Raw genomic sequence first — 15,781 nt, 5'->3', positions numbered from 1 at the left:
TATTCCTTATACTTCATGCATAAAATGGTTACATTTTCTGTAAGTATTGACACACATGAATTGATGAACAGTGTGTGCTTATAGTGCTAGTGTTACATCTGTGCATGCTATGAGCTTGTTAACATGGCATATACGTGTCCTGAATACCTATAAGAAGCCATATTAATCCATTCAATGGCTTATATTAGTGAATAGAAACTATCAAGGAAACATACATCCCAAACACCAAAAAATACAATTGAAACAATTAACAATTAAAATAAGAATTTGTATAGCCGCATGTCATTAAAGCGAGATTTGCAGAGAAAACACTTTTACTTTGTTTCCGTTAATGAAAGGGACTGGTGCATCTAGTACTTGAAATTAAACGTGTTTTATGCTACCCTTTTAAAGCACTCATTCAAGTACGCTGGGCAGATAGCAACATTAATTTTATGACATTTTGGGATTCATAAAGTCCATTTTTCTTCGTAAATATTATTATGGTTGAAGAGACTTTTATCACAACTATAGTTGTTTTTAACTCTGGCATGTGGACCACCAGCCTTCCCTGCCTCCATTCCCCTGGTGAAGAACTGCCCATCATAGCTGAGATCCCCACCTTCCTGGCGGGACTCTCTGTGATGAAAACGCACCTGCTAGTGCAGCATATGCACTTTTATCACATTTGAATGCTAAGTGGTCACCAGTTTTTTTTCACTGCTTGGTGTTCTCTATTGTTTTTCAGCAACAAATCCCCCAGCTGGGGCATTGTTGTTGAACAAAGAAAGACTGACTTCTCTGAGAGTTTTCTCCCTGTGCCTGAGGGCCATTTTCATACTTTTATTCTTTGGATCACCATGACTTCCATTGCAGCCCCAAGAAGAAGAAATTCAGTGATGGTAAAGTTGCTAACTAGGGCCCAGTGAGCATTAGTGTGACCCGATTACCCATTGGCTAGTGATTTGCAGGCCAAGGGATTCCACCTGCTCAGGCTGCTGAAGCTCTACTGGCAGAAACTCAGCTATACCCAACCATCTAAAGTAGTGGGGGAATGGCAAGGTTGGCAGGTGGGGCATCTGCTGTTTGTTTGGTGGACGTCCCACTTCAGTGACCCTCAAAATGAGTTTCTAATTCATATGTCATGACATTTTTTAAGATGGCAACATGGCAAATGTTCATGGAAGGCATTTACTTCAAGATCCTGAAAAGATAAATATTGTAGAGAAAAAATACTTCTAACTCAGGACCGTTCGAAACAATGGGCACTGGGGCACATCTAAAAAAAAAAAAATTGATAGTAAATTATTAAGTGCCACTTGTAAGATAGCGCTATACTGTAATGTGTCTGTGTTTCGGATGTTGTTATGGAAAAGTCCATCAATTTTTCAAAGGTAATTATTTACAAATGATCTGGCAAAAGTGGTTGACTTATTACAAGCGTCAGACCTGGGGGAGGCAATGATTAGCAAAGCTTTAACCAGCATTGTTTTCATTTCAGTAAGACCTTACATTTCCTAAACATTGAGAGAAAAATAACTAATAGCTACCCTTTCTCGATATTACTGCCAGAACTGCAAGCACACCACCTTTGTATTTGTTTAGAAGAAGTAAACGATCCCCCACACATTTAACTTTAAACTAACTTATCATGTGTTGCTGGATCAGATGCTGGCTGCTCTAGGTGCCTGGAAGGAAGTGAATATTTGTGTGCTTCCCTCATTTATTTCTGAATGGACATAGTGGCATTTTAAACTTTGGGCACTGTGGGCTGCTGAAGTGCATGTTTTATTCCCCTTAACCGTGATAATAAACGGCCACTTCTTAAGTAAGGCCACAATAACACTGTGCAAAAAAACGCACCAATCGCATAAATGTCAGATGCCATGTGTGAGCTACAGTGTTGAATTACACCACCAAGGTGACTCCAATACATGGCATCTGTGCTGCACTGGCAACTCTGGACTGCTGATACCAAACACTGCAACCAGCAAATGTCAAAGTAAACCTTGTGTGACAAGTTGAAAAACCTACTTACTGGGCCAAGAATAAGTTGTGTTTCAGAGCACACAAGGTAAATTCTATAAAAGTGCAACATGCCGATTATGGAAGTGGCATGTATTTTCAAAAAGTGCTACATGAGAAGAATTAGTCTTGCCGTTTTCTCAAGGCCAGCTTTAAGAAAAAAAATCACACTTTTCTATAATGGTTTAGGAAAGCATTCAAATCAGATTCAGAGCATTGTTATATTTAGTAAAAACCTACTTCATTGGGGATCATAGATTTGAAAATAGTATGTCCCAAAGATGATTGTTGCAAAAGTTGTTCATACTCTGAACAATACTCAAAGTGGCTCTGTCAAGCTCCTGATCCAGGAGTATCAATAATTAGATTTCCACTCAGGGAGTGTCAAGAGGGTTAATATGGCAATTACACAATACTGAGCTTCAGGGCCAGTCACTCAAAATCCAAAAATCTCTGGACCATCCGTCCATGTCTGCACAACATGGACAGCTAGATGTGGCAGGAGGCTCTGTGGAGACATGTGCAAGCTGTATTTCACTGTCTACTAGCCCTGATGGAGGTAGGAAAGCATTGAAAGTGGTACATGCAGCAGAGGCCTGAAATGTGGGCTGCCACACCCTGCTGTACCTCCCTTCCGTGGCTCATCTGCGACAGCCAGGGGGACTCCGGCTGTTGTTGGGGGCTGCAAAAGGGCCCACTGCTGCCAGACATTGGGCTGAGAGATGGTGCCAGTACAACCTTGTGGAGGGACCCAAGTGGTGAGCCCCTGCATGAGGGCTGGCCTTCCTGTTGTGGCATGTCATTTCCAAACCTGCTGCGAGAATCCCCTTGAGATCAAAGGAGCAACCTGGGACTGGTGGTCTGCATTACTGCCACAGAAACAAACAGGTCTGTATGAGGTCCATGGCAGCAGCACCTTCACAAGAACAAGCACAAGACAGGCAGAAATGTGCACTGATGGCGATGACTGAGGTTACAGCTTCTTACTTGGAGCACACTGATGACAACACCTTTTCCATGCCGCTGTCCTCATTGCGGGGTTTGGAGTCCCTCCCCTGTGCGACCTCTCAGATGGCAGATGACCTCCTGTAATAATCTGAGTAGCATTGGCGAGACATTATAGACTGCTTACAGATTAGTTTACAGCAGTGCCTACCACTGTGGGCCCTCACGCTGATCAGTTAGTTGGCCTGCAAGGCTTTACTCATCAGAGTACCCAACACTGACTTCCCTGATAAAAATTTTAACCTTGACACTCATATCCTGGTGAACTTCCAGTACTTTTCTAGTGAGGTGCCTAATCTAAAAGATAAAACCCAAACCTGAGTAAACCCGGATTCCATGGGCACAAAGTTTTAATATATTGGTATGAAACATTAGGGGGATGCAAACTCTATCAACACTTTTCAGTCTGTTATCTTCTGCAGCTCAGAGGCATGCAGATAGCCCTACTACTAGAGTCTTCCAGAACTGTAAAAGATAGAGTCAGGCTTCAAAAGTGCTGAGGGTGTTAGGTCTTCACTAATTTCTCCACAAATGAGAGGGGTGATTTCATATAAATAAATATTACATAACAATGTGGTAACCCAGTAAACCCTAAGACATGGGTACAAAATGTTTCAAAAGCAATTGGTCCTAACAGATTACTTCTTTTGGGTAAGACAACTAAATTGGCCTACTTCTTTAGCTCCGGGAAATGCAACTAAATTGGTCTACCTCACCTTAACCACATGGGAAACTGAAGGGAAGGGGAAAAGAAAAATCACAACAGACATTATAGCACAAAGATAAACAATACATATTAGATCATGATTAATACAAAACATGTATTTGAATCAAACATCTATATACCTATACACTATAAGAGATTGCTCTGCAATAGAATAGTATCGCTAAGAAAATGAGAGGCGCTCATGTGCTCTTGCAAAGTAATCAAAGCAACTTGAGCGAAAGAACAAATAATTAAGAACAAATCCACACTGGTATTAAACCTGTCTGACAATTTTACACAAGTTAAACTCCATCCATGATGTGCAGACTGTCCCCGCAGTAGCAAATAAAGTTGATTCTTTCCTCATAGGGAGTGGATGCCTTGATCTCCGATTAGCAGCCTTGGGTCTGTGAGGTGATGTTGAAGATTTGATACCCAGAGCCTATGCATGGAAAATGTGGATGCATGGCAGTGATGAATCCACTCTAAGCTGGCAATGCTTGGATTTCACCGGCGCTGCGTAGATTTTTCAGCCGCCGTGCAGGCGCTGCCTGAATTTTTCTACCACTCAGCTCCGGTGTGTGGATGTTCTCTCAGATTTTACCAGCTTCTCCTTCCAAGGGGCCAGGGACTGGATGTGGCACCAGTGGGCAAGTCGGGGTCTCAGCAAGAGAGCCCAGGTGCTGGCAGAGGAAGACTTTGATGTCCTTGAGACTTCTTAACAGGAGGCAAGTTCAGTCCAAGCCCTTGAAGAAACTTCACAAGCAGGATAGTCAGCAAAGTCCAGTCTTTGTCCTCTCTAAGGCAGAAGCAGCAACTGCAGGCCAACCGAGCAAAGCACACATGTAGGAAGTTGGCTCTGTATGTACTATTTCAAAGTAAGAAATAGTGTGCACAGAGTCCAAGGGTTCCCCTTAGTGGTAAGATAGTGGCAAAAAGAGATAATTCTAATGCTCTATTTTGTGGTAGTGTGGTCGAGCAGTAGGCTTATCAGAGGGTAGTGTTAAGCATTTGTTGTACACACACAGGCAATAAATGAGGAACACACACTCAAAGACTTACTCTAGGCCAATAGGTTTTTAAATAGACAAATATATTTTCTTAGTTTATTTTAAGAACCACAGGTTCAAGATTTACAAGTAATACTTCAAATGAAAGGTATTTGACTCAGGTATTCTAGGAACTTTGAATAATCACAATAGCATGTACAGTTTTGACAAAAATGTCAATAAGCTATATTAAAAGTGGACACAGTGCAAAAATCAACAGTTCCTGGGGGAGGTAAGTAATTGTTAAGTTCACATGTAAGTAAAACACTTACAGGGTTCAAAGTTGGGTCCAAGGTAGCCCACCGTTGGGGGTTCAAGGCAACCCCAAAGTTACCACACCAGCTGCTCAGGGCCGGTCAGGTGCAGGGGTCAAAGAGGTGCCCAAAACACATAGGCTTCAATGGAAACAGGGGTGCCCTGGTTCCAGTCTGCCAGCAGGTAACTACCCGCGTCCTCAGAGGACAGACTAGGGGGTTTTGTAGGGCACTGGGGGGGGGCACAAGCAGGCACAGAAAGTACACCCTCAGCGGCACAGGGGCGGCTGGGTGCAGAGTGCAAACAGTTGTCGGGTTTTGTATTGAAAGCAGTGGGGAGACCCGGGGGTCTCTTCAACGATGCAGGCAGGCACAGGGGGGGCTCCTCGGGGTAGCCACCACCTGGGCTAGGCAGAGGGTCGCCTGGGGGTCACTCCTGCACTGGAGTACGGTTCCTTCAGGTCCTGGGGGCTGCGGGTGCAGTGTTGGTTCCAGGCGTCGGGTCCCTTGTTACAGGCAGTTGCGGTCAGTGGGAGCCTCTGGATTTCCTCTGCAGGCGTCGCTGTGGGGGCTCAGGGGGGTCAACTCTGGCTACTCACGGGCTCGCAGTCACCGGGGAGTTCTCCCTGTAGTGGGGGCGTCGGGGGCAGAGTGGAAAGTCTCACGCTTCCGGCGGGAAACGTGGGGTCTTTAAAGTTGCTTCTTTGTTGCAGAAAGTTGCAGTTTGTTGAACAGGGCCGCTGTTCTCGGGAGCTTCTTGGTCCTTTAGATGCAGGGCAGTCCTCTGAGGCTTCAGAGGTCGCTGGTCCCTGTTGGATGTGTCGCTGTTGCAGTTTTCGTCGAAGTAGGGAGACAGGCCGGTGGGGCTGGGGCCAAATCAGTTGTCGGCTCCGTCTTCACTGCAGGGCTTCAGGTCAGCAGTCCTTCTTCTTCTTTAGGTTGCAGGAATCTAGTTTCCTCGGTTCTGGGGTGCCCCTAAATACTGAATTTAGGGGGGTGTTTAGGTCTGGGAGGGCAGTAGCCAGTGGCTACTGTCCTGGAGGGTGGCTACACCTTCTTTATGCCTCATCCCTAATCTTATTGGGGGAATCCTCCAAAACCAAGATGGAGGATTTCTAAAGGCAGGGTCACCTCAGCTCAGGACACCTTAGGTGCTGTCCTGACTGGTGGGTGACTGCTCCTTGTTTTTCTCATTATCTCCCCTGGACTTGCCGCCAAAAGTGGGGGCTGTGTCCAGGGGGCGGGCATCTCCACTAGCTGGAGTGCCCTGGGGTATTGTAACACAATGCCTTTGAGGCTCACTGCTAGGTGTTACAGTTCCTGCATGGGGAAGGTGTGAAGCACCTCCACCCAGAGCAGGCTTTGTTTCTGGCCTCAGAGGGCACAAAGGCCCTCACCACATGGGGTCAGAAACTCGTCTCTCAGAAGCAGGCTGGCACAGACCAGTCAGTCCTGCACTGAACAATTGGGTAAAATACAGGGGGCATCTCTAAGATACCCTCTGAGTGCATTTTTAATAAATCGAACACTTCCCAGTATTCATTGTAGCCATTATGGAGCTATGGAGTTCGTTTTTGACAAACTCCTAGACCATATACTTCATATGGCCACACTGTACTTACAATGTCTAAGAAGAGACTTAGACACTGTAGGGGCATATTGCTCATGCAGCTATGCCCTCACCTGTGGTATAGTGCACCCTGCCTTAGGGCTGTAAGGCCTGCTAGAGGGGTGACTTATTTATGCCACAGGCAGCATTTTGTGTGCATGGCATCCTGAGGGGGGTGCCATGTCGACTTTGCCTTTTTCTCCCCACCAACACACACAATCTGCAATGGCAGTGTGCATGTGTTAGGTGAGGGGTCCCTTAGGGTGGCACAACATATGCTGCAGCCCTTAGGGACCTTCCCTGGTCACAGGGCCCTTGGTACCACTGGTAACTTTTACAAGGGACTTATCTGTGTGCCAGGGGTGTGCTAATTGGGGGAACAATGGTACATTTTAGGTAAAAGAACACTGGTGCTGCGGCCTGGTTAGCCCACTTCTCAGTCAAGTCAGCATCAGTATCAGGCAAAATGTGGGGGGTAACTGCAGCAGGGAGCCATTTCCTTACAACACACAGTAAAGGGGCAGTAATCCTCCTCACAGCTTTTCTCTTTGACAGGGGTTCCTCTTGATCGAGAAGTGTTCTAAAGTTGTGGGGTCAGCAGTCCAATACTTATACTCATTTCTGCTTTTGAAGTAAGCAAACTTTAAAGGAAAGTATTTTAGTGCGCAGGACCCTCCCTCTTCCTTGCCCTGCCCCAGTCACAATCTAGGGGGTTGGAAACTCTATTGTGTGAGGTCAGGCACAGCCTTTTCAAGTGCTGGTGTCACCTCCTTCCACACTAGCCCAGGAAGACCCATCAGATATGCAGGACACACCTCAGATCCCTTTGTGTTACTGTCTAGAGTAAATTCACAAACAGCCCAACTGTCAGTCTGACCCAGACGTGGATTCAGCAGCTAAGCAAAGGCACAGAATGGTTTAGCAAGAAAATGCCCACTTCCTAAAAGTTGCATTTCAAACACACGATCTAAAAAACAACTTTACCAAAAAAATGATTTTTAAATTGCGAGTTCACAGACCCCACAGTCCATGTCTCTACCTGCTCCCATTGGGAAACTACACTTAAAAGATATATCTAGGCAGCCCCATGTTTACCTATGGTAGACATAGGCCTCGCAATAGTGAAAAATGAATTTAGCAGTATTTCACTGTCGGGACATATAAAACACACCAGTACATGTCCTACCTTTTAAATACACTGCACCCTGCCCCTTGGGCTACCTAGGGCCTACATTAGGATGTCTTACTTGTACTAAAAGGGAAGGATTGGCCCTGGCAAATGGTTGCCAGGTCGACATGGCATTTTAAAACTGCACACACAGACACTGCAATGGCAGGTCTGAGACATGTTTAAAGGGCTACTCATGTGGGTGACACATTCAGTGCTGCAGGCCCACTAATAGCATTTGATTTACAGGCCCTGGGCATACAAAGTGCACTTTGCTAGGGACTTACTACTAAATCAGATGTGCCAATCGTGGAGAAACCAATCACCAATACAATTTAGGCAGAGAGCACTTGCACTTTACCACTGGTTAGCTATGGTAAGGTGCCAGAAGTCTGAAAACCAGCAAAAACAGATCAGAAAAAATAGGAGGAATAAACCAAAAAGCGTGGAGATGACCCTGCAAAAAGAGCCAGGTCCAACAAAATGTAAAGCTTAAATTACATGTCTATTAAATACAGTGCACCTTGGCCTCTGTGCTGTGTAGGGCCTACCCTAAGGTGACATATATGTATAAGAAAGGAAGGTTTAGGCCTGGCAAAAGGTTTGATTTTCCAGATGGAAATGGCAGTTTAAATTGCACACAAGGCTACAACGGCAGGCCTGGGACATGTTTAAAAGGCCACTTATGTGGGTGGCACAAGCAGTGATGCAGGCCCACCTGTGGCATTTAATTTACAGGCCCTGGGTACATGTAGTACCACTTTACTAGGAATGTACACGTAAATAAATGTGTCAATTGGGTGTAAACCATTGTTACCATTTTAAAGGAGAGAGCACAAGCACTTAAGCACTGGTTAGCATTGGCAAAGTGTGCAGACTCCTAAAGTCAGAAAATACTAAGTCAGCAAAAACTGGTGGATGAAAGCAAAAAGTTGGGGAAAATCACACCGAGGCTGTCTGGTCCAACGTACAGTATTAGCGTTTGCTCACTGAATAATAAAAAACAAATGTATCCATGAACTAGGCATTATCAAGTGGAAAAGTGTTCATGTTAAAAAAAAACACACTTTAAATATGTGATGAATTGCATATCACATATCCAATAAGTGGAGCAACCCTTTCCCTGCTTTTGAGGTCGGGAGAAGCTCCCCGCGCCTCGCAGCTCCACCGTTGTTCCCGCGTCCCTCTCCCTACCCTCGAAGCTGCTACTGCAAGTTCGAGGCCCTCCTCCACCCGCAGGCCCCGTCTGCGCCTCACCCCTGGTGGTCTAGTGGTGCCGTAAGTATTGTATGTCTGTTTGCCTTGTGTCTATTTTTCACAGTTTATTCACTGTTTCTCTGTTTTCTTGCTCTGTTTCTATTTGTTGTGCCTTTTTCACTGTTTCTCTATTTTCTTGCCCTGTTTCTATTTCTTGTGCCTTATCTCGGCTTCCCCTGTGGTTCTCCTACTGCTGCATCCCCCGCGGCCCGCCCCCCTCGTGCGCCCATTCGTGCTTCCCTCCCGCCTCCCAGCTGCTCCTCCCTTCCACCTCCCCTTCTTAATGGCGGCTGCTGTGCGGTGAGGAGAGCAACCCTTGACCTGCTTTTGAGGTCAATAGAAGCTCCCCATGCCGCACAGCTCCACTGGTGTGCCCGCATCCCTCTCCCCACCCTCGCAGCTGCTACTGCGAGTTCGAGGCCCTCCTCCACCCACAGGCCCCCACCTGCGCCTCATCCCTGGTGGTCTAGTGGTGCCGTAAGTATTGTCTGTCTGTTTGCCTTGTATCGACAGACTACATCCTCCTCGGGGACCTGAACTTCCACCTCAAAAACACCAATGACAGCAACTCGATCGCCCTGCTCGACACCCTCGCCAACCTCGGACTCAGTCAACTCGTCACATCTCCTACCCACTCCGCCGGACACACGCTCGACCCCATCTTCTCCGCAGCAGACACATCGCCTTCAGACACACCACCGAACTCCACTGGACCGACCACCACTGCGTCCACTTCACCTTCAATAAACCCATAACCCACTACCACCCGCAACCGATCCCCCACAGCAGCTGGAACAAGATCACCAACGACCGCCTGATCTCTGCCCTCACCGAGCCCCACCAACTGACTCCACTGACGCCGACACAGCCGCCCGCAACCTCAGGCAGTGGATCGACGACTGCACCAACACTCTCACCCTGATCAAGAAACCCTCTCACAACCGCACCATCAGAAAGGCCACCTGGTTCACCACTGACCTCCGGACCTTCAAACAGGCCTGCCGCAAACTCGACAGGAAGTGGCACCAGGAACAGACACCAGCCACCCACACGGCCCTCAAGAACGCCATCTGCAAGCACCACCAGCTCATCCGGGCCACCAAAAGATACAAGGAACGTATCGACAACAACACGCACAACAGCAAAGAGCTCTTCAACATCGTGAAGGAACTCTCCAACCCCAGCTCCAGCACCAAAGACATCCCACCTTCGCAAGACCTCTGCGACTCCCTCGCCACCTTCTTTCACTGCAAGATCACAGACATCCATCATCGCCCCCAACTCCGTATGATCATCACTAGCTCCTTCGAGACCGCCACCCTCCCAGGAAGCTGGGAGTACGCTGAGATAATCGCCTTACTCAAGAAACCCCAGGCGGACCCTAAGGACTTCAAAAACTACCAGCCCATCTCCCTGCTTCAGTTCCCAGCAAAGGTTCTCGAGAAGATCGTCAACAGACAACTGTCCCACCACATGGAGGAAAACAACACTCTGGACCCGTCCCAATCCGTCTTTCGCAGCAATCACAGCGCCGAGACCGCCATCATCGCCACCACCGATGACATCTGGACCCTCCTGGAGAAAGGCGAAACAGCAGCCCTCATCCTCCTGGACCTCTCGGCCGCCTTTGACACCGTCTGCCACCACACCCTGCGCACACGCCTCCACGACGCAGGGATCCGCGACAAGGCCCTGGACTGGATCACCTCCTTCCTCTCTGACAGAACACAGAGAGTCCGCCTCCCCCATTCCTATCTGAAGCCACCAAGACCATCTGTGACGTAACACAGGGCTCCTCCCTCAGCCCGACACTCTTCAACGTTTACAGGTTACCGCTTGCCAAAATCGTCCGATCTTACAACCTTAAAATCATCTCTTACTCTGACAACACCCAGTTGATCCTCTCCCTCACTAAGGACCCGCCACAGCCAAAATCAACCTCCATGAGGGATTGACGGCCGTCGCCAACTGGATGAAGAACAGTCGCCTAAAACTAAACTCAGATAAGACAGAGGTCCTCATCCTCGGCCCGACCCCCTCCGCTTGGGACGTCTCCTGGTGGCCGCCCTTGCTGGGAGCCGCACCAATGCCCACCAACCACACCTGCAACCTGGGTTTCATCCTTGACTCATCGCTCTCCATGACCCAACAAGTCAACGCCGTCTCATCCTCCTGCTTCAACACCCTCCGCATGCTCCGCAAAATCTACAGATGGATCCCTACCAAAACCAGAGGGACGGTTACCCAGGCCCTTGTCAGCAGCTGACTGGACTATGGCAACGCTCTCTATGCGGGATCCATGTCAGCTCTCCAGAAAAGACTGCAACGGATACGGAACGCCTCCGCATGCCTCATCCTCAACATCCCCCGCCACAGCCACATCACAGCCCACCTGAAAGACCTATACTGGCTTCCCGTCAACAAAAGGATCACATTCAGACTCCTAACCCACGCCCACAAAGCACTCCACAACGCCGGACCAGCATACCTCAATGATCGTCTCACCTTCTACACCCGAACCGTCAGCTCCACTCTGCTGACCTCGTCCTTGCCACCGTCCCACGCATCCACAGGACAACAACTGGCAATAGATCTTTCTTCTACCTTGTGGCCAAGACCTGGAACACCCTCCCCATCCACCTACGGCAGCCCAAGGACCTACTGACCTTCAGGAGACTCCTCAAGACCTGGCTGTTAGAGCAGTAGCAGCTTCCCCCTACACCCCCTCCTCAAGCACCTTGGGACCCTCACGGGTGAGTAGTGCCCTCTACAAATGCATTGATTGATTGATTTAGTGTGTGTTTGGACAGGTATACGAATTTGCACTAAAAGGGTATGCTTTCAACTCAAATTCTGTGCTAGACAGTGCATGGTCACCTCTCCTACTATGATTTAATGCTGTGCAGCTGAAAAAGCAGGGTTAATAGAGCACTAGTATGATGTAGCAAATTTATGTTGCTGTCTTACATGTGAAACTAGTAAATTTGGTCCAACGTATTAAAGTTTTTCTATAGCATGGACATTATCCAAGTATGTGTCAGCGTGTTTTACATGGAGCATGAGGACATTATATATTTACTGAGTTCCTCTTCTCAACAGTCATGTAAAGAAACACGTACTTGCATGTGATATTTCAGCTGGTATACCGAGCTTGAAGGTGCAAGACAAAAGTAAAAGTCTATTTAAATTTTATTATTTGCAGAGATCCTTACAGCTAGGCACTAGAAAGGAGTTCTAGACAGTGATTATGTAAAATAGAATGAAAAAACGGGGACTGCAGCCCATAAATATCATACATTGTTCAAAGCAGGGATCTGTAACGTTATGTGCTATCACATTGCCCCTAACAGCGCTAACCTCTGAATCATGACCCCCAAAGGGAGCACACCACATTAGACTGGAGATGTCACAATGCCCAACTAAGACCGTCTACATAGTTTGCAGGCAAGTTAAAAGCTACAGTAGTTCTCATTTTTGGTCAACACAATATCACTATTAGGTGCTCGCCACCATGTGATGGAATAACATACAAATCTATGTGCACCAGTACACAAATGTAACATTTTATAACACAGAACATCCCATTATCTAGAACATTTCACCTACAGCCATCGCACTGCAGCTATGCAATGCAGCTGTCAATCTCGCTCCTACGAACAGGACTAACAGTTTGAAGTGCCCATGACCTAAAACAACAAATCTTGTTCCTCTTTTCAAAACCACAAATCATCTAATGAAGTGACACTAAATATGAACTTGATCCATATAAATTTAATTAAACATTAACACCTCAGTACACAAAAGATATGCCATCACACATTGAACCACTACAGTTCAGATAAACTTATCTGGCAAGCATAATGCACTACAGATGCAACCTCAGAGAGGGGTCGGTGAGAGAAATATGCTGCATCTCAAAGATGGAAATTTGAAGTGGCAATGTGTTGTTTGCTTCATTTCAGAGGTAAAATGCTTTAATGGATGTCAGCAGCGGGACTGTGTGATGTAGTGTTGAAATGGTACTGTGTAATGTTTCTACTGTACTGTGTGTTGATGTTGTTTATGCTCCTTTTATTATTCTTTCACCAACATTCTGAATGTTAGCCCTTTTGTCTTGGTATACAAATCCATCCAAAACATTGGCCCTGTTACTTTTCTGACCACCTGGCAATTCACTCCTCACAAGGTCACCTTTGGTGTTCTGATAAATTTATTATTTAATCTCTTCCATTCAATCTTTCATCCTTGCTTGTATGGATAAATGCAGTATTGCTCTAACATGAACCTAGCCAAGAGATAGCCGATGGCTGTACAGGGTCAAGGCAAGCATAAAATGAGTGATAGGGAGAGGATGCTTGTTTGTGGACTCTTTATGCATTGTGATGTATTGTTCTTAAAGGATGTGCGTCTTCAACACTTTCCTAAATTGGAGCTGTGTTGGGACTATCTTGATAGATACAAAGATGCTGTTGCAGGTCCTGGGTGTATAGATGGAAAAGGCCTGCTGCCTTGCTTTTTCACTTCCTAGTCTTCAGTCTGATGGTGTCCTAGTAGCAGGTATGCCAGGAGCCACTAAGATGATGAGATTTTCTTCAAGATGAGTGGGTTGTGCTGGTCTCGATGGCTTGGTAAATGATGCAGCTGGTTTTGAAGATGGAGTGGGCCAACTAAGGAAGCCAATGGAGTTCCATCAGGATGGGGGTGATGTGATCATACTTAACTCCAGGTCCTGGAGGTGATGTCCATGGACCGTGATTAGTGGTCCATGTGGCACCACTTTGGATTCCTGGGCTCCTGTCTCTTGGAGACTTTATGTACCTCCATATTTAAGGCTACATTTACAAAATCTGAAACTTTTCACAATACTATGAAACCTCTTCAGTCTCTGAAAATTTTGATTATTTGAATTTATTACATTTTTTCCAATAAATCTTTTTTCCAGTACTTAATTTGTAAATGTTTTTCTTAGGTGCCCACTGTCAGGGTTGCTAAATACCAAGACTTCCAATAGTGAAATTTCATCCAGTGTCTCTTTCTTCTACCTTCTATCTGTTTCTTAGATTGTTGCACTTTCTCTTTATCCTTTCTTTTCTCTTTTTTGCTTTTTCTCTTGCTGTCGGTAACAGTCAGGTGATAAAGTGGCACAAATTAAGAAATGCTTGTTTCTGAGATTGTCATGGGGTGCCTTGAGGCTTGCACGATTTGTTGTATCATGAAAATGCCCCCAAATGAATTAAAAATATGATGATAAACTAAATAGAATTTTAAACTTAACAGATACTGTATGAGAAGCCTTTTGACCCAAATACAGCATATGTGTAGTTGCCAGAATTGTCCAATGCATTTGCAGTTCATACTGCAGGCCATTATTTCGCTCTTTTGATGAGGCAATATTCATGTTTTTCTGTACAGTTGAAACATTCTATCCATTAAGCATATTGCAATAAGTAAATAGGTGCGAAAGCAACTTTGCTTTAACATTTTTCCTCTGTTTTTGCCACAGCACATACTAAGAGCACATGGAATAAACAGCAAGTGTCAGAACGCAGCAAATGAAGAAGCCGTGATTTATTTCAGTCACTTCACATTTTTGAACTTATTCGTCAAAACGTTTACATTATATTTGAACCCGCAGAACCTTTGCAATTGTTAGAGTTATTTTGTAAAAGAAAAAATGATGCTGTCCGTTTTTACACATTGGAATGGTATGATGTTCAGATAAAACAAATGCTGCGAAGACGTTAAAAACATATGCATACAGTACAAAGTGATTTTTAAAAATATTTTGAAAAACTAAGTGCTATTACTGATGTCTATGTAAACTACAAAACAGCTGACCATTTCGGTACCAAGCCAAAATCATTGCCTCCATTCTGCATGCATTCAACACTTGTCATGTATGTTCCACTAAAGGGCATTCAGACAACTTGTTTTTGATATATTTCTGTATAAAAAATAAAAGTTTCACTTTCCGTGCCATGGCTAATTTCTGATGCTAAAGGGAACCGTGGAGAACATATATTAAACATCGACAATGGGAGAAAATACTTTTTTAACGCAGCTTAAGTCTGTTCCCAGTAAGTTGTCTGATTACGAAATTCTGATTATTAGAAAAAATGAGGAGATAGCATGTTTAAAGAAAAAACTTTCAGAGAAGGAATTGATGAACCAGAAACTGGAGTTTGATTGCATGGCTCTCAAAGGTAAGCTCTCAACAGTCAAGGAACTTGACTTCTCTGACCAACCAGCACAAAATGTGGATCAAGAAAAGGCCATATGTGAGCTGCAACGACAACTGGACGTTTTACAGGGCCTCTTAAGCATTAAGGAAATTAACGAGAGGAGCTTTATTGACAGAATTGGTGAACTTGAAAGGAAACTGAAATTGACAATTGAGAATGGGCGGTTGCTGAATGTGCAGCATGCTACAGTCCAGAAGCTCACCAATCAGAAAGAAGAGGCTGAACAGAGGCTGCTAGAAAGGTATGCACAGGTGGAAGAGTTGGAACGTCAGAAATCTCGGGCTGATGAGGAACAGCAAGAACATCTCGGATTGCTGTTGAGTGAAATTACAGAGCAGGAAGATGACTATATGAACCTAGAAAAAGCAAACTTGATGCTATTACGGCAAATGGGAGAAATGGAGAAAAACATATTTCACCTGGATGAGAAGGTAGGGTATTTAAAGAAAGAGCTTGAAGATAGGGTCTTCAATGAAGCAGCAATGCA

At 45.6% G+C, this 15,781-nt stretch overlaps 1 protein-coding gene across 8 annotated transcripts in view; it reads left to right on the top strand.

Moving 5' to 3' along the window:
• Nucleotides 1–15,024, top strand: part of JAKMIP1 (janus kinase and microtubule interacting protein 1) — a 1,798,968-nt gene extending 1,783,944 nt beyond the window's left edge. For all 8 annotated transcript variants that reach the window (XM_069203057.1, XM_069203080.1, XM_069203046.1 and 5 more), the window contains one exon: nt 14,556–15,024. In XM_069203057.1, the coding sequence (XP_069059158.1) occupies nt 14,556–14,705 (150 nt within the window). In that variant the 3' untranslated portion in view covers nt 14,706–15,024. The remainder of the gene's footprint in view (nt 1–14,555) is intronic.
• Nucleotides 15,025–15,781: the final 757 nt, after the last annotated feature.

The sequence above is a fragment of the Pleurodeles waltl genome, chromosome 1_2 (assembly GCF_031143425.1).
Source record: "Pleurodeles waltl isolate 20211129_DDA chromosome 1_2, aPleWal1.hap1.20221129, whole genome shotgun sequence".
In the NCBI taxonomy this organism is placed as follows: domain Eukaryota; kingdom Metazoa; phylum Chordata; class Amphibia; order Caudata; family Salamandridae; genus Pleurodeles; species Pleurodeles waltl.
This window is presented reverse-complemented; position numbering and strand designations above follow the sequence as displayed.